Here is a 19,470-nt window from a genome sequence, read left to right on the forward strand (position 1 = left end):
GTTAAAGCTTGGGCAATTTTCATTTCGTCAATGTCCCCACCTGAAAATTCCCAATTGCTGCACAGTATGGCATACTTCTTTAGATCACTATTCCTTTAACCCAGAATTTCTACTTCTAGGAATTTATCCTGAGCATTAACCAGGGAGAGACATAAAAATGTACATCAGATTTTTGTTGATAATGATGAAAAATGGAAGCTATATCAGTATCATCATTAGGGCATAATTAAACACTGATTTATCTAGACATTGAATACTGTGCAACCTTAAAAATGGTAATGGAGTTATTTATATTTGATGTGGAAACTGTCCACTACACATAAAGCCATAAAAGCAGGTTACAAATGTAATTTATATTTCAATCCCAGTTTGCTGTTATTGTTTTAAGGGTGTGTGGTGTTTGTAAAGAAAGAGCAAAAAGTTACAAGAGATAATTTTTCCTCAAAAAAAAAAAAAAAACTCACCATACTCTTTCACTCTATATTTGAGTGGTAAAGATTTTGTTCAAAAAATCCTAAATTTATCCCAATGTTATAGGGGGGAAAAAAAAACAAAAACCAGCAATTCATTCACATGGAGCCTATTTCAAGGATCTCTGATTTCACGGCTGGCCCACAGAGCAGCTGGTGGAACACCGAGGGAAGCGTCTGGAAGGGCAGAAAGCTGCTTATCTCAGGACTTCTAGAAAGGCTCTCTCTACCCTATCCCTCCCTCTCAGCTGGAAGGGCTGGAGAAGGTTCAGGTGTCTCCAGTGGAGAGTAGGCGTGAAAACTTCCTGCTATAAAAGCACAGAGTAGCACATCCCCTCTGCCTGGTTGATTTGGTGGTGCCTTTGGTTATGGCGTGCAGGCACAGAGGAGACAGTGGGAGACCCTTAAGCTGGCTCAGTGCAAGCTGGAGGTGAGTAATTCCGGGGGCAGAAGGGAGGGGATAGAATGACCTTATCTGCTGAAATTCATTTCTCTTTACTCTCTTCCCCATGCTCTCCAGCACCTACAGGTCACTTCTTCTATTTTTCCCCCTTGTGACTTCAGTGAACTCCATAGGTGTTAATCAGTTGGTGAATACTGCCTTCCCAGGTAGGCCTCTTGGATGAGGGAAATGCCTCTAACCATCTCTCCAATAGGTTGCAGCAAGAGCACCTAGATGGCCAGGGAACATGAACATGGGTTCGACAACTTCCACTCATTCTTTTTCTTACCTTGATCAAGTCACTAAAATTTTACCAGTTAGCAACCCATTACCTCTGGCTGGCAAAACAGAAGAGCTTGCAAAAATACCTGCACTACCTTTGATTCCCTCACTACCTCAAGCTTTACAGCCTCCAAAGAACAGCAGACCCCAACACTAAGTCTCCCTCTCTAGGAGCAGTCATCTTCCAATGCACATTCATGCTTAAGATAAAGCATCCACACAACAGACAAAATCTGAGCTTTCTGCTTGTAATGAGGAGTTTTTCAAAATTTCACCTGAGCCAGAAGATGCACTGTGGAAGAATGTTTAGTCTTTTAAAAGTGTGTCCTTGCACTTAAGCAGGGCATTTCAAAAACTTCAAATGGAAAAGTCTTTAGATAAAATTTAAAGACCTACCATCCCCATCTCCATCAGCTTCACTGTAAAATTTTCAGGCTGGTTCTCACATGTGTCCTTGTTAACCCCAATCCTGGCTTCTCACTGGAGTATTTTGGGAAGTCCTAAGCACTTAATTGATAAGTTCCTTATTGTTTTTGTTAGCTTAACTTGTAGTTAATATTCGTCCCACTGATGTGTAAGCTCCCTAAGGATGGGGGACAACTTTTGCCTCTCCCACCTGGCCTCCTCGCTGATGCCTGTTGGAAAGGAGAGGCCCCTTGATGTATTTCTATAGAAGGCCAATGTTCAAAGATGCCCCACATGCTTCCTTTGCTCTTCAGGTATTGTCACTTGCCATGAAAATAGAATGGTAGTGGAATTTCCAAGAATTCTTGGCACTAAGATACAGTACACCTCTGTGGTGGGTAAGTAATGTGTATTATCTCATCTTAATCTTGGTAGAATGCCCTTGGCTCAAGCCCAGTTCCATTTTCTGGTGAGCAGAGCACAAACTCTGGAGCAATCAGCATCCAAATCCTATGATACCAAGGCCCCCTGAAGTGCATGGTGCCTTTAAGAGTGAAAGACCTTGTCTTTCTTGCCTTGGAAATGTGAATCCCCTAGGAAACCTCAGCTTCAAATCACAACCCAAACTCATAGATAGGCTATATCATCCAGCTGGGGAAAGTGAAAAAGTGATGTGATTGAAATACCTTAGAAATAGATTGGCAGTCTTGGCTTTGGTTGACTTGGTGTGGCTGATACATAACGTCTTGGCATGTCTCCTGGTTCTACACTGCTCTTGTTTCTCTAGACCCCCTTGGTCTTGAAATGATGAACTGTACTTATGTTCTGGACCCAGAAAACCTCACCCTGAAGGCCCCATATGAAGCCTGTACCAAAAGAGTGGTAAGTGTTTGAGGAATGGTTTGGGAAGTAGTAACCTAGGAGTTAACTCTTTGGAGTAGAGCAGTGGTTCTCAGTTGGGGTGATTTTTTTTTTTCCTTCTTTTTTGTTATCCCAGAGAACATCTGGCCATGTTTGAAGACAAGTTTGGTTATCATTGCCCTTGGTGGGGGAGGGGAAGGGAGTTACTGGCCCTCTGGTGGGTACAAGCCAAGGATATTGCTAAATAACCTCAACTGCACAGAGCAGCCCTCAATAATAGACATATTAGACCCAAAACGCCAATGCTGAGGTTAAGAAACCTTGCAACTGAGGCCTCGAGTTCGATTTCTGGCTCTGTCCCTACATGTGACTTTGGGTGGCAAGTGGCACATTAGCTAACCTTTCTAAGCCTCTACTTGCTCATTGGAAAATGGATTATGATATTTTTCCATATTGCATCTAAAGATGACATAATACAGATTGAAGGACTTGGGGTAACCCCTAGATACAACAAATGATCACACATGAGTTATTTTGACCTGCAACTCCCATGGAAAAGGGAAGGCTATCTTGGTACTGGCACATGAGAGTGCTGGTACCTCTATGCTGGAAAAATCTCTGCTGGAAGATGAGCAGCAGCTGAAAAACAGGATTTTTCTCTTGTCAAGCAACAGTACTGCCTAATCAGGGTTATTAGGAGCAATAAAAGCAAGCAGCTTTAGTGTGCAAACAATCACTTGGGAACTTGGGGTACAGAATTCATTTAGTTGATAACTTAATAGGTCTGGGATGTGTCCTAGAAATCTACATATTTAACAGACTACTTCCATCTGATTCTGCAAGAAAGATTTCCAGTAATTACATCTTTCCCTTCTGAAATGGACTTTCCCAACTTGAGGGAGCAGAGGTCTGCAGAGTATCATCTCTGGATACCCACATCCCTGCCCATGGTGTGTCTCTATGGTGGTCCTCAAGCTAAGAATGACTTTTTTTAAAAAAAAGTTTTGTAAAAACATTAGAAATCAGGAGTTTCCATGTGGCGCAGCGGAAACAAATCCCACTAGGAACCATGAGGTTGCGGGTTTGATCCCTGGCTTCGCTCCGTGGGTTAAGGATCCAGTGTTGCTGTGAGCTGTGGTGTGGGTCACAGACGTGGCTCAGATCCTCCATTGCTGTGGCTGTGGTGGAGGCCAGCAGCTGTAGCTCCAATTCCACGCCTGGCCTGGGAACCTCCATGTGCCGCAGGTGGGGGCCCTAAAAAGCAAAAAAAAAAAAAATCATATGTGGCCTACAAAGTCTAAATTATTTACCAGGACTTAGCAGGAAAAGGTTGTCTGACCCCTGCTTTAGACTGTGAGTTCCCTGGGCCAGAGGACATAGCAAAGATGACTCTGTTCAGCACTCAGCACAATGGCTGCTAGGTAGGGGCCCAATAAGTGTATATGAACCTCTTGATAGAGGCTCCAAACCAACCATGACCTTGATACTCAGACATAGGGAACATGTAAAATGAAAATAAAAACAGGACTCTGGCAGAGAGTAGTTTCTTGAGTTTCAGGGCTCAATGCATGAGTCTTGCCTGGTATATCTATAAGAGGCTAGCTAGACCATCTCCTGGTATGGGATTGAGGTACCTTCTAGAAGCTGTGGTACCGATAACTTTAAGGGTTGTGCCAATCAGTAGGGTTAGATGGAATTCTGGAATCGCCTTTCTCACTGAGGTACTAGCACTCTATCCTGACCATGCCGTTTTCATACAGCTTGGCCATCACCAAATGACCATCAGACTCATAGATGACAATGCTGCTTTAAGAAAAGAGGCTCTCATGTATCACATCAGCTGTCCTGTTATGGGAGCAGAAGGCCCTGATCAGCATTTGGGATCCACAATCTGCATGAAAGATTTCATGTCTGTGAGTAAATGGGGCTGACTGCTTCTCAGCAGGCTACTGCAGGGAAGATACGGTCTAGACAGAGCTAGGCTTCAGAACAAGATTGGGATTGCAATCCTCTAGTCACTATTGACTGGTGGTGTGGCTTTGGATGGATTTCTTAATCACATTGAGACTTTATTTCTAAGTCTGAAGGAGGCAACAGGAACGCCTCACAGGGTGGCTTTAAGAATCGAGAAGGTGGGGAGTTCACTGTGGCTCAGCCGCTTAAGAACCTGACATGGTCTCTGTGAGGATACAGGTTCAATTAGCCTGGCCTTGCTCAGTGAGTTAAGGACCCAGCATTGCTGCAAGCTGTGGCATAGGTTACAGATGCAGCTCAGATCTAGTGTGGCTGTGGTGGGTAGTTCCCAGCTGTGGCTCTCAATCAACCCCCAGCCTGAGAATGTCCCTACGCCACAAGTGTGGCTGTTTTTTTTTTTTAAAAAAAAAAAAAAAAAAAAAGTGAGGGTGGGGAGATACAGTGCTCAACACATGTCTAACAAAAAACTGAATTCAACTGGTAGCTGGGATCAACTGTTTGACAAACTTGGTGATTTATGTGCCAGGCCCTACACCAGATGCTAGGATGCAGTAAATGAGCAAAACAGCCCAACCACATGCTCATAAACTTCATGGTGTAACACAGTTAACATCAATTAATGGACAAGAATATGTGTACTCTTTTTTAATGTCTTCTTAGGGCTGCACCTGCAGCACAACCCAGGCTACAGGTTAAATTGGAACTGTAGTTGCTGGCCTACACCACAGTCACAGCAATGCCAGATCTGAGCCGTGTCTGCAACCTGTACCACAGCCACAGCAATGCCAGATCTTTAACCCACTGAGTGAGGCCAGGGATCGAACCTGCATGGATGCTAATCAGATTCGTTTCTGCTGAGCCACAATAGGAACTCCGATATTTGTCCTTTATTATAACAATGATGAAACTGCATAGCTTGACATATTACTGATTTTTTTATGGACATAGTAAAAAGCTGTATATTTAGATTTCATGTGGCAACTTAGACTTCATGTCTCAACTGAAAAAGTAGAAGGGAGTATAGATCTTCCAATTGTGTTCTGGCATCAAAACTCAAAAGAGGAAATGATACCAAAAGGCACTGCTAGGATTCATGGGTCCTGTGCCTCTGCTACATCCCACAACCAGACCTCGTGGTGTAAGAACAGCAGTTTCTCTGGGTGTTTTCCACATCTGTCAGATAATAGAACTTTAGAAACCTCCAAATCAAAGCCCTTAACATCAGCATTTTTCTTCCAGTTTACCTTTAACTTTTTTCCCGGGATGGCTGACGAAAATGTGAACCATGAGGTATGAAAAGTTATTTTTAAATTACATGCCCAAGTAACCTTTGGTTGTATCTTAAAGGTGACACAACTTCAATCCTGTTTAAAATATTGAGACAACATATTGAATAGACAACATATGACATAGACAATAGTCTCAGAGATAAGGTGAGCACCAGCCCTCTCGATGAAACTTTTGATTTAGGATTCGAAGCAGCACATGGGATGGAGCCTTATAGTTGGTGACAGTGAAAGAGCCCGAACTCTGACCTTTCAGGATGCCATGACCCAAGGATATAATTTCCTGATAGAGAACCAGAAGATGAGCATCCAAGTGTCATTCCATGCCACTGGAGTGACTCGCTACTCGGTAGGTGTGAATCTTTTTGTATCATCACCCGGCAGAGGCCACTACATCTCGATCAAGCGTGACCTCAGCCATGTCCTCAAATTGAGAATACAACTCACCCAACAGGTATCTTAAGTGCTGAGCACACTACTGAGTGAGCACTGTACTGAGTACTACAGATGCAATGGTGAACAAAAACAGATCTGGTCCTTACTTCAGTCTGAGCTCCCTCTTCCCCTTAGATCTAAATTTACTACAGAATGTAGAGCTAGGGTACTACATTATTTTGTGAATTTAGGTGTTGTGTTTTTATCATTCTCATGTATTTACAGTAGGTATGGGTGCTTTGGGACCAACAATCAAGACACGATGTTATAGGAGTTAATGAGCCAAAGTACTTAGAACAGGTCTTGGCACCTGCATGCTCAAATATCAGGTCTTGGCACCTACACGCTCAAATATCAGTCATTTCCACAACAGTCCTGTTATATACTGAGTATATACAGACTGCTGAATCTTATACATCCTCTGACTGCTAATACCATTAAGAGTCATTAAGCAAGAGCTCTTATCTGCTTAGAAATGATCAGCTACGGGTCACATGAGTAGACATTACTATGGCAGATGTTATACATAAGCATGAGATTTTTAAAACTAGAGTATCTGCAAATCAACTCTTAGACAAAATTCCTGAACTCCACTTGAGCTAAGACAGTGCCCAATAGTTGGGTATGTTTGCCCTGACTATTCATCCAGCATTGGTTAGACATTCAAATAACTCCAGTAAACCAATGTCTTTGAAAATGCCTCCCTCAGCAAGGTAACAGTCATCTCTACATGGTACCTCTGAAGCTTAAACATGTATCTCATGGGCAGTCTCTCATCTTAGCATCACAACTCATCTGTGTGGCAGGTAAGAGCCTAAGAAGGGGCAACTCCAGTTGTGGGAGACATTGTTCTAGGGGCTTAATCAAAGCTGATCGGTCATTCCTTCTAGATCCTGTGACCTGTAATGCCACACACGTGACTCTTGCCATACCAGAGTTTCCTGGGAAGCTAAAATCCGTGAACTTGGGAAGTGGGAATGTTGCCGTGAGCCAGCTGCACAAACATGGGATTGAAGTGGAAACAACAAACGGCCTGAGGTTGCATTTCAACCAAACTCTTCTCAAAACAAATGTACGTTCTATTATCAGTCACCAGTAATGATAATTATGGAAGCCTGACTTGAAGCACAGCCTTCTAAGCCACTCAGATAGAGCTGCTGACAGGTCCCTAAGTTCTAATTGCTGGTATAAAAGATTCAAAATGTGGAAGGCCTCATTTGAAAACCTTGTATAAATGGTGTTGCTGTGAGCTGTGGATCTGACAGGGCTCGGATCTGACCTTGCCGTGACTGTGGTATAGGCCGGCAGCTACAGCTCTGATTCAACCCCTAGCCTGGGAACCTCCATATATGCCATGGGTATGGCCCTAAAAATCATGTGCAAACAAAGAAAACAAAAACAAAACTTGTATAAATGAATTCTCAAGTAACTGAAATTCACAAACACCAAGCCTCTTTAACTGCCAAGAGAAATTTTCCTAGTTTTCTTAAATTTCTCAATCCATTGAATAATACAAACTGCTATCAAGTTTCTAATGATGAACCTCTTAATGCTGTATTAAAATAGGATGGCTTGATCCAAACAAGTATCCCCAACTGTCATTAGTGATACAATTTCCAGGGACACCAGAGAATCTTTTTTTATTATTATTATTAGGGCTGCACTCACTGTATATGGAAGTTCCCAGGCTAGGGGTCAAATCAGAGCTGCATCTGCATCCTACATCACAGCTCACAGCAACGCCAGATCCTTAACCCACTGAGCAAGGCCAGGGAGCAAACCTGCATCCTCATGGATATTAATTGGGTTCATTACCACTGAGTTATGACAGGAACTCCTGCAATAACATTTTATAACATTTGCAGAGTCCTTTTTTCACTCGTGGAATTTGGTCTGTTAATTCAGCCTCTAATAACCTAGTACAAAGAGCATACAGTACTGAGTAATTGGTATGAGTTTAAAGCAATAAATTCCCACCTAGAGAGGGATCCTTATCTGGAGGAATTACAGTGTCTCCTATTCTGGTTTTAAAGGGAAACCACATTAAGTCTGGAGGGTGCCTTGTAAGGTTTCATTGTACTTCCTTCCTGCCCTCCTGTGACTGCTCTCTGGGTTCCAGAAAGAATATTAAGTGACTCTCTTTCTCATTTCAGGTCTCTGAAAAATGCCTACCACATCAGTTGTACTTATCTTCACTCAAGCTGACTTTTCACAATCAACTAGAGGCAATATCCATGGTGATTTATCCTGAGTGTCTCTGTGAGTCAACAGTCTCTTTAGGTAAAGACTATTTTTCTTAAGTGGTTCCTACAGCCTTTCTCCCTCAGCTCTTGCATGTGGGAAAATGTATAAAAGTTCAGTCTGTATTGCTTACTTTGAGGAAACAAAAGATGGTCAGATCGGAAATATCAGCCGAAGCTGTTTGATAGGGACTCTGATAAGGAAGATAGTGCTTCCAAAATATATCTACAAGTAGGTCTCAGAACTGGTTCAGATTTTTAATTAACCCGAGTAAATGTCATGTTAGGAGCCTGAGCCTACCACCTAAATAACATTGCTTCAAATAACATTGCTTCAAACCTAAAACTAGAGGGACTACAAGTATTTCCCCAGGCTCCTGAAAATTCCTCATGGAAGCAGATTTTTCTTCCTCATGGAAGTAGATTTTTCTTGCTTTTCAGTATTGCCTCTGCCCCTGTGCTTCTTATTTTCTGATCTGTATCAAGTCAAGCCAAATAGGAAAAGGTAGTTGCTGCTTCAAATTTCCCCTCAAACCACTCAGGATTTATGTCCCTTATAAGAAGGGACATAATGACACATCAGGTATTATATGTCCAGCCTCATTAGGGTTTTAATCATGGGTCTCTTACCCCATCTGGTGTTTCTTCATTTAGATGAAAAATCCTTCTGCTCCTATAGACCAGCCTCACTGTTGTCCTGGTACCTTGGGTTCTCCCCTTGTAACTTGAGCTGCTTATCAGGGTATTTTCCCCAAAAAAGATTTAAGACAAATTCTGAAGCCTCCTGGTGAAAATCCAAACTTCCATCACATTTCAGGTTAGTAGAAGACAATAGTCATGTGGCAGACACTTTTTTTTTTTTTCCCTAAACTCTCACCACTATTTAGTTTCAGAGGAGCTATGCACTCAGGATGGGTTTATGGACGTCAAGGTTCACAGCCACCAAACAAAACCAGCTCTCAACCTGGATACCCTCAGGGTGGGAGACTCATCCTGCCAGCCAACCTTTAAAGCTCCAGCTCAGGGGCTGGTACAGTTTCGCATACCCCTGAATGGATGTGGAACAAGACATAAGGTTAGTTCTGACACAAAGCAAGAGGGTTAAGACTCACCTTTTGAGATAACTAACCACCTTCTCTAACCCTTTTTTTTTTTTCCAAGTTCAAGAATGACAAAGTCATCTATGAAAATGAAATACATGCTCTCTGGGCAGATCCTCCAAGCGCCATTTCCAGAGATAGTGAGTTCAGGTGTGATACAATTGCTACTTGACTTTTTAAGCTCCAGCTTAAAACTCAAGAAGTCTTTTAACCTACAATTCTTAACACCCCCGCCCACCCACTCTTACAGAATGACAGTGAGGTGCTCTTACAGCAGCAGCAACATGCTAATAAATACCAATGTTGAAAGTCTTCCTTCTCCAGAGGCCTCAGTGAAGCCAGGTCCACTTACCCTGACTCTGCAAACCTACCCAGGTGAGACAGGCTTCAATATTCTCCAGGAACTCTTTCCTAAACTTTCTGGTTTCACCAGACTAGAGTAGTAGCGATGTTTAAGCTCCTGCTGGTGACCATCAAGCACTTGAGTATTGAAGAGGCTTCCGCTCCATTTCAGATAACGCCTACCTGCAGCCTTATGGGGACAAGGAGTACCCTGTGGTGAAATATCTCCGCCAACCAATTTACCTAGAAGTGAGAATCCTCAACAGGACTGACCCCAACATCAAGCTGGTCTTGGATGACTGCTGGGCAACATCCACAGAGGACCCAGCCTCTCTCCCCCAGTGGAATGTCGTCGTGGATGGGTATGTATTCTTCATGTATGGTAGCCCAGCTGATAATGAAACTGCTGATAAAGAGAATAAAATGCTCTTGGCTTTGAGAAGAGCACTATTATCAAAGGCCCTGATTTTTTTGTTCTTGTTCTTGTTTTTTACCACCTTAGTCTTTCGTCTAATAAGGTGACTCAAGCTTTCTTATTACTCCTTTAACCTAAAAAGTGTAGGATCCTTTCCAAGGAAATCTGGCTTTAATACCCTAATATATGGAGAAAAAGAAGAGCTTTCTAGTTCTTTCCATTTGATTGCTAGTTCTATCCATTTATTGAATACCTATGATGTGCCAAGCATCGTGTTATGAGCTACACATGCGTCATTTGAAAACTCATCATTCCATGAGGGACACTAGCCACTTCCCTTCATGAAGAAACCCAACCTTGCTGCTTAAATAGCCCAAAGTGATATTTAACCCCTCGTAGGATTTGAGTTCCCCTCTGACTCTTTAGGTCCAAACACCATAATGCTCTGAAAGTGTTGACCACACACTTATGTGTTGGTGTTTATCCTCTTGGCTCTGCTGGCACCTGAATAGAACTGAACCTTCTCTTTCTTTTGAACCTGTTACCTGTTAAGAACGTAACCTCCAGGTACACTCCTGCCCCAGGACCATGTGTAGCCAGCACTTTCATGCAGCTTATTTCTTTATTCCATTAAAGAATATCTACTTCTCCATGAAACCAACCCTGACCCTTCTGTCCCCTTACTCTGGTCTCTCTTCTTCCTCAGTATTGACATACCACCTCACATGCTGCTTTAGAACCAGCACCCTCTGCAAGCACCTATGATAGAAAATGGGAGTTCCGTTGTAGCACAGAGGAAATGAATCTGACTAGTAACCATGATGTTGTGGGTTCAATCCCTGGCCTTGCTCAGTGTTAAGGATCTGGTGTTGCTGTGAGCTGCGGTGTAGGTCAGACATGGCTCGGATCCCGTGTTGCTGTGGCTGCAGTGTAGGCCAGTGGCTACAGCTCCAATTGGACCCCTAGCCTGGGAATCTTCATATACTGTGGATACGGCCCTAAAAAAGGGAAAAAAAAGTGGCAGACATGCTAATTTTTTTGTCATCAATAATGTACTTACTGACTGGGACATAATAGGTACTCAGGTTAATGAGAATTAAGCTAGTGTCATCTGAAGAGCTACACAACTTGAGTTTACCTGGCAAATAAGTATTTAAATTGTGTTAACACATGGTACATGGTGGTATTTCTTCTATCTATAACCTCATAGATGTTGTTGGGTAAGCCATATTAGAGGTATACTAAACAAAATAAAAGTATATTAAAATAAAGGTACAAGGACAGCAATAGTCCTAAATGCTAAAGGTATATGTGCGACTGAATTTGAGCAAACACTTGAGTTAGACTCTGGGGTGGATACAGCTGATGTTCTTCCCTGAAATGTGCCTTCCAGCTGTGAATACAACCTGGACAACCACAGAACCACCTTCCATCCGGTGGGTTCCTCCGTGACCTATCCTAACCACCATCAGAGGTTTGATGTGAAGACCTTTGCCTTTGTGTCAGGGGCCCAAGGGATCTCTCACCTGGTAAGCGATTAACAAGTCACCAGGGTCAGGGTGACTGAGCATCTCTGTTCCACTCAACTCTTCTCCCCTCTCCAGGTCTACTTCCACTGCAGTGTCTTCATCTGCAATCAACTCTCTCCTACCTTCTCTCTGTGTTCTGTGACTTGCCATGGGCCATCTAGAAGCCGGCGAGGTAAAAATTTCAAATCCTTGCTAATGTGAGGTTACCTAAAGCCAGCCTCATCTTTCAGAATTTAAGAATTAGCACCTCGGAGTTCCTGTGGTGACTCAGTGGTAAGGAAGCCAACTAGGATCCATGGGGATGTGGGTTTGATCCCTGGCCTCACTCGGTGGGTTAGGGATCAGTGGCATTGCCATGAGCTGTGGTGTAGGTGACAGACTGGGCTCGGATCTAGCATGGCTGTGGTGTAGGCCAGCAACAGCAACTCCCAATTCAATCCTTAGCCTGGGAACTTCCACACGCTGCAAGTGCAGCCCTAAAAAGACAAACAAAAAAAACCCACCTCAATCTTAGTTCCAAAAGCCTAAGAAACCTTAACCCAGTCTACATTACCTGAGCAATGGTCTGAGATGGACAGGTTCTTGATCAGTCCTATGGACAAATTTGGTTTTGCACCTGAGCAGTAGCCTGATCTTTAGAGACTTGACTCTAAATTTCTTTCTGGATGTTGCCGTCATGGCACAGTGGAAACAAATCCAACTAGGAACCATGAGGTTGCCAGTTTGACCCTGTCCTTGCTCAGTGGGTTAAGGATCCGGGGTTGCCGTGAGCTGTGGTGTAGGTTGCAGACGCGGCTCGGTTCTGGTGTTGCTGTGGCTCTGGCGTAGGCCAGCAGCTGCCCTTCTGATTAGACCCCTGGCCTGGGACCCTCCATGTGCCACTGGTGCGGCCCTAAAGGGTCAAAAAGCCAAAAAAAAAAAAACTTCTGAATCTAGGTAGACTGTGAATTCGGTCTTCTGATATTCTTTCATAGTTCATCCTGCTTTCACAGTAAAAGGTGTATGCTGTCTCCTGCAGAGACAGGGCAAGCTGTATAGAGCAGGGATCCATGGAGAGCAGCTTTAGGTGCTTCATCAGCACATTCCTGACCACTGCTTGTTATCCCAGAAGTCAAACTATCTGTCTCCAGCTACAGGGACCATCGAGGAAGAGAAAATGATAGTGAGTCTCCCGGGCCCCATCCTGCTGTTGTCAGATGGCTCTTCGCTCAGAGGTATGGATTTAAAGCCTTGGGTACTTCTTGAACTCAAGTTCTTGGTTTTCTGTCTGATTAACTGTGCTTAGATAACACATGCTCATGATAAATAAGAAAATGCGCCTCTTCCCAGTGAGAGGTTCTATTAAATCTCTTGTGTACCCTTCCAAAAATCCACCTTTAACTTAAGTAGGATCATATATATAGTCTACCTACTATTCCATACTGTGTTTTTTACTTGTTTTAGCCACATCGTGTCTGTAAAGAGTCCTCTCACTGTTCATAACTGAAGGATTCCATGTGTGTTACTTCCAGTTTTGTCACTAATGCCATATTGAAATCCTTTAAATCTTGGTGTACCCTCCAAGAACATCAAGGGTATATTTCTAAAAACAGGACTCATAAGTCAGAAGACATGTACTTGCTACGGCCAAACCCAAGTCTTTACTAGACCATTACCGTAAACATCCCATATCTTCATCCCAAATAGTCTTAACTTCAAGTTCTAGATCTAGGCCGAAAATTAAGCCCTTAAATCCCTAGCTTCCATATTTGTATAGTGTCAGAATGTTAAATAAAAAGCTGGGGAGTTCCCATTGTGGTGCAGCAGAAACGAATCCGACTAGTGACCATGAAGATGCAGGTTTGATCCCTGGCCTTGCTCAGTGGGTTAAGGATCCGGCACTGCTGTGAGCTGTGGTGTAGGTTGCAGGCACGGCTCGGATCCTGCGTTACTGTGGCTGTGATGTTGGCCAGCAGCTGTAGCTCTGATTCAACCCCTAGCCTGGGCATCTCCATGTGCTGCAAGTCTGGCCCCTGCCACCGCCCCCTTCCCCCCCCCCAAAAAAATCTGGGACTGTAAAGTCCCTTCCAAGTGTCAGCCCATTTGGTCTGAGATGAGCAAAAGCGAGTAGGAAGTGGGAACAGATTTGGGAGTGGAGGAGGGAGAGGAAGAGAATGGCTAGAGGGGTAAGACTACACCCTGTTGCAAGCTTTCCAAATGAGTCCTTTTGAAGCTTCATTTCACTTCCTTCTCTGGGGAGCTTCAATAGGTAAAGCTTCAGCTTCAATTTACACTTGGCTTAGATGATAAGACTTGAATTTTCTGCTTCCTTTCCAGATGCTGTGAACTCTAAAGGATCCAGAACCACTGGATATGTTGCTTTTAAAACTATGGTTGCTATGGTTGCTTTAGCAGGCATCGTGGCAACTCTAGGCCTCATCAGCTACCTGCACAAAAAAAGAATCATGTTAAATCACTAATTTGGATTTTTCAAATAAAAGTGGAAGTAAGCCTCTTCTATCTTATTAAGGTCAGATGGAGTTCAAGGACTGTTTCTTGCATTCATTCTTCTTTAGAGATACTGTACCTTTCCACAGTCTTCTGGGCAGGCTTTGGTCTATGTGGACACGAATAAGGATATTTCTGACTTAATTGATTGCTGTCACTCTGCTTTTTCTGACCTGCACCCCCCCCCCCCCCAAACTAGCAGTGCTAGAGAATTCAATCAATGAGGCTTAGTGACAGCCCACCACTATGGGTGCATTAAGGTGATTTGAAGATCTTTTAACCCCTCCGTTTATATATACATGATGATGGGGGCAAGAAGTCAGCCCTAATCATTGGCATAACTTCCCTTCTCTGCTTCCTTGGAGATACCTAGTTTTTTCCCTTCCCCTGTAATCTAGTGTTATAAGTATTTTTTTTCCTTTTTCTGAGGCTTAGGGAGGTTCCCAGGCTAGGGGTCTAATGGAGCTGTAGCCGCTGGCCTACGCCTCAGCCATAGCAAGGCTAGATCCAAGCCGTGTCTGCAACCTACACCACAGCTCATGGCAACGCCAGATCCTTAACCCACTGAGCGAGGCCAGGGATCGAACCTGCAACCTCATGGTTCCTAGCTGGATTCATTTCCGCTGTACCACAACGGGAACTCCATACCTAGGTATTTCTAACTCAATTACTCTGTTCACTGAGTAACTTTCCCTGAGAACTTAATGGGATTTAGTTGTTCTTCCACGTACTCTCAGTCCAGTTAAAGACCAGCAATCTCCTTTAGAGGAAGGAAAGGAATATAATAAGATTCTAGTGTCCTTTAAGTGCAGTTACAATGCAGTTACAACATTCTTGGCCTCATTAAATCTACACAGCCAAACGTGAACCTCTAAGCTGAGCCTGGAGAGCTGCTTTCCCCCCTGTGTAGTGCTTGGTTATTAATTCCTCCTGAGGATACCCCATTAACTGGGCTGTCACCTATGTCAAATGACTAGTCTGCCTCACACTGTCCCTCCAACAGACCCTATTCCAGATATCCAATATCTATATTAACTCATATCCTTCAGCTAGGAAGTATGGGGCTAAACCAGAACTTATGCTATGAAAAAAAAGTTGTAAAGCTTTGAAATCTCTGTACATGGTGGAGATGGTGAGTAGAATGGTTATCTTTAGTGTTTGGGCTTAACCCCTCAATTGTGAGTTTTGAGGAAACTCTTGCGTTTTTCAAAACCTTGAATATCACATATACTTGGTCATCTTCTGATAAACCATAGGGGTTTTTTTTGCTTTTTTTTTTTGGTTTTGTTTTCTTTTTTTTGCTTTTTAGGGATGCACCTGTGGCATAAGGAGGTTCCCACTCTAGGGGTCAAATCAGGGCTGCAGCTGCTGGCCTACGCCACAGCCACAGCAAAGCCATATCTGAGCCATGTCTTCGACCTACACCACAGCTCATGGCAACACCCGATCCTTAACTCACTTAGTGAGACCAGGGATTGAACCTGCAACCTCATGGTTTCTAGTCTGATTCGTTTCTGCTGTGCCACAATAGGAACTCCCTGTAAGTCTTGAATACTGAATCCTGCTGCCTTTTCTTCAGCACTACATTTGATTTCTAAACCCTTTTAAGAGTTGTGTGGTAAAACTAAACCCTGGTATGGGGAAGGAAACAACTGCACTAATATTCTGTAGAAGGTCTGATATTCCTGGCGTAATAAGATCAGAATTTTGGCGTTCCCATTGTGGTGCAGCGGAAACGAATCTGACTAGGAACCATGAGGTTGCGGGTTCAATCCCTGGCTTCGCTCAGTGGATTAAGGATCTGGTGTTGCCGTGAGCTGTGATGTAGGTCACAGACATGGCTCAGATCTGGTGTGGCTGTGGCATAGGCCGGCAGCAACAACTCCGATTAGATCCCCCTCCCCCACCCCCAGCTTGGGAACCTCCATATGCTGTGGTGCAGCCCTAAAAGGAAAAAAGACAAAAAAAAAAAAACCAAAAAACTGAATTTCAAGTTCTCATCAAGGCCGTTCTTTGGTTGTTGCTTTATAAAAGAATAAGGCATTAATGTGCCATTGAGACAAGTGGTCTTGGATTTCATACTTTCTGTGACTATATCATGTTAATGTTATATATTAGAACCAGAAAAATTGCATGTACTGCATTTTTTAAAATGATATTAAATGGCTTCCTGACCCTCTGTGGTAGCCTGAATAATGACCACCCCAACCTGTCCACATCCCAATCTGAAACTGAATATTGTTACCTATTCATGGCCCCAAATGGACTTTGCAGATATGGTTAAGGGTCTTGACATGGGAAGATTATCCAAGTGGGCCCATGCACAAGCCTCCCTTAAAACCCACAAGAGAGTCAGGAAATTTGTCTTAGTGGGAGCAGAAGTTGGAATGACGTTGTCCACAAGCCAGGAAATGTGGGCAGCCTGTAATAGCTGGGAATGGCAAGGAAATGGATTCTTTCCTAGAGCCCCCAGAAGAACACAGTCGTGCTGCCCCATTTTGGACTTTTGAATTCCAGAGATGTAAAATAACTCAGTTGTTTTTGTCATTTCTTGGTTTTTGTTTTGCTTTAGGGCCAGGCCCACGGCATATGGAGGTTCCCAGGCTAGGGGTCTAATCAGAGCTACAGCTGTCAGCCTACAGTGCAGCCATAGCAATGCCAGATCCCAGTCTGCAAACCACCCCACAGCTCACAGCAATGCCAGATCCTTAACTCACTGAGCAAGGCCAGGGATTGAGCCCACAACCTCATGGTTCCTAGTTAGATTCGTTCCTGCTGTGCCATTACTGGAACTCCTAAAATAACTCGTTTTAAATCATTTTGTTTGTATTGATTCGTTACAGCAACACTAGGAAGATAATTTACCTTACCCACAACTTGAAAAACACTGTGGGACTTCAAGGCCTCTCCAAAGATATAAAACTCAAAGCCTCTGGCCAAGACAAGAATTACCAAATCATTATTGCCCCACCCATCTCATTTTAATGCCCCCTTCCCCCTTGAGCAACCTGGTCTACTCCTTCTTACCTTCTACCAGGAGAGGTATGCAGCCCACGCCTCACCGCACCCCTATAGGGGCATTGTATGCCTACAACCAACCAGCAAGTGTATTGTAAAACCCCTCTTTCCCCAACCAATCAGCAGGTCAGCTGGTGTATCCTAAGACCTCTCCTCTCTTCCTTGGCTATAAAAACAGTCATGACCACGTGCTCAGGTCTGGCTCTCCCTGATCATCAGGAAGTCATCCTGCTGTGTAGCAGCATCTCTTCTCTCAATAAACGTAGTTACCTCTCACCCCGCTATGAGTTTGGAAATTCCTTTTCCAACCCACATACAGACCCTGAAAAACGCTTTGCTAGAAATGGACATCTTACAGATGAGCGGCTTGAGCCCTAGCAAAGCTTGTCCACAGTATTGAGTACCTTGATTGTGGTTCTTCAGGCTCTCATCTGCAAGTTGGTCTCTTTGTGTAGGGTCACAATTTAGCATCAAAGTGACCTGAGCCTCAAGGTGGCCCCATGGCATGTCAGTTCTTATGTGTTCACAAATGCTGAGGCAGAACCCTGAAAGAAGAAAGCCAAGCTGGCTGTGTGGAGCAGCTGCTGGAATGAACACTTGTTGCCATGGTAGCCTGGAGCAAGTAGAATGAGTGGGTTGTTTAAAGTGGTGTTCTCAACTTCTGAAGGAATACATCCTACTGTACATGGGGGAGACAGCCTCATTAGCTGAGAGGAGCTGTGTGGGCAGAAAGAGAGCTCAAATCCCAAGCTGCTCCTTCATCCAAACTTGCCTTTGCAATCTTCCTCCTCAGGTAGGGATGGGCTGAAATTGTAACTCAGATGCCAGGAGGAGGATGAAAGCATTTGGGATTCTAATATTCTCCTGGACAGTTCTGATGGTGCAGTTTATGGGAGCTGGGAATGTACTTGTGTGCCTTAGGAAGCCCCCTTTCATGTTGAACATTTTTTTCCCTGCCCCCTTCTTCTGCTTCAAGCCATTTAGTGGAATGTTTAAGGCTCTGGAATAAGAGCTGGGCTTGGGTTCTGGATCTGCGTCTTCCTTACTGTGTGACCTTGGCAGATGGAAGAGTCTCCAAGCCTATTTCCACATCTGTAAAATGAGAATAAAACCTACTTTGGAAGCATGTGGGGGTTCAATGTGATAGTTGATGTATTGATACGTGTGCTCCAAAGGCAGTGTCTGGACAGTCTAAATAAAACCTCATACTATGATAAATCACAACTGAAGGCTGATTAAAACACTGTGCTAGGAGTTCCCGTCGTAGCACAGTGGTTAAAGAATCTGACTAGGAACCATGAGGTTGCGGGTTTGATCCCTGCCCTTGCTCAGTGGGTTAAGGATCCAGCGTTGCTGTGAGCTGTGGTGAAGGTTGCAGACGCAGCTCGGATCCCGCGTTGCTGTGGCTCTGGCATAGGCCGGTGGCTACAGCTCCGATTCAACCCCTAGCCTGGGAACTTCCATATGCCGCAGGAGCGGCCTAAGAAATGGCAAAAAGACAAAAGACAAACAAACAAACAAAAAAACACTGTGCTAGATGAGAGGTTCTTGATTGTGCATGTATTTTGTAAAATATACATGTCCTGACTTCACCTACTAAACTAGAATCTTTAAAGACTGGGTCTAAGCATATTTAGGCTCTGTGGGAGGCTGAATCATGGCCCCCAGATTTCTATGTCCTGATCCCAGGAGCCTGTGAATGTTACCTCTCATGGCACAAGGGGCTGTGAACACATGATGACTTTAGGGATCTTGATGGAGAGATTATCTGGATTACCCATGCGGGCCTAAATGTAATCACAAGTATCCTCATAAGAGGGAGACAGAATCAGATATAACTACAGAGAGGAGAGGGTGAGGTGATGCTGGAGGCAGAGATTAGAGTGATGCACTCTGAAGACAGAGGAAGGGGCTACAAGCCAAGGAATACAGGACACAAGAGGCTGAAAAAGTGAAGGAATCAGATTTTTCCCCCAGAGCCTCAGAAGGAGCCAGCCCTATTAACCCCCTGCCTTTAGCCCAGTGAAACTATAGGAGGCCTCCAGAACTGTAAGAGAATAAATCTGTTATTTTTAAGCTGCTAAGCTTGTGCTAATTTGTTACAGCAGCAAGAGGACTCTAATACAATCTTCTCAGATGATTCTGACATTTGCCCCTGGATAAGGATCACTGTGCTAGACAATG

General features: G+C 43.9%; 1 protein-coding gene across 1 annotated transcript; it reads left to right on the forward strand.

Annotated features, from left to right (window-relative positions):
* The first annotated feature begins 826 nt into the window (after positions 1–826).
* On the forward strand, positions 827–14,294 carry ZP2 (zona pellucida glycoprotein 2). Its single transcript, XM_047779147.1, has 18 exons — positions 827–900; positions 991–1,079; positions 1,914–1,997; positions 2,387–2,481; positions 4,221–4,373; positions 5,674–5,724; positions 5,905–6,069; positions 6,865–6,961; positions 7,046–7,227; positions 8,309–8,435; positions 9,283–9,470; positions 9,557–9,645; positions 9,746–9,870; positions 10,010–10,199; positions 11,646–11,781; positions 11,857–11,953; positions 12,912–12,995; positions 14,098–14,294. The coding sequence occupies exons 1-18, from the start codon at positions 839–841 to the stop codon at positions 14,238–14,240; spliced, it is 2,157 nt and encodes a 718-aa protein (XP_047635103.1). The 5' UTR covers positions 827–838; the 3' UTR covers positions 14,241–14,294.
* Positions 14,295–19,470: the final 5,176 nt, after the last annotated feature.

Source organism: Phacochoerus africanus, chromosome 5, assembly GCF_016906955.1.
Source record: "Phacochoerus africanus isolate WHEZ1 chromosome 5, ROS_Pafr_v1, whole genome shotgun sequence".
NCBI lineage: Eukaryota > Metazoa > Chordata > Mammalia > Artiodactyla > Suidae > Phacochoerus > Phacochoerus africanus.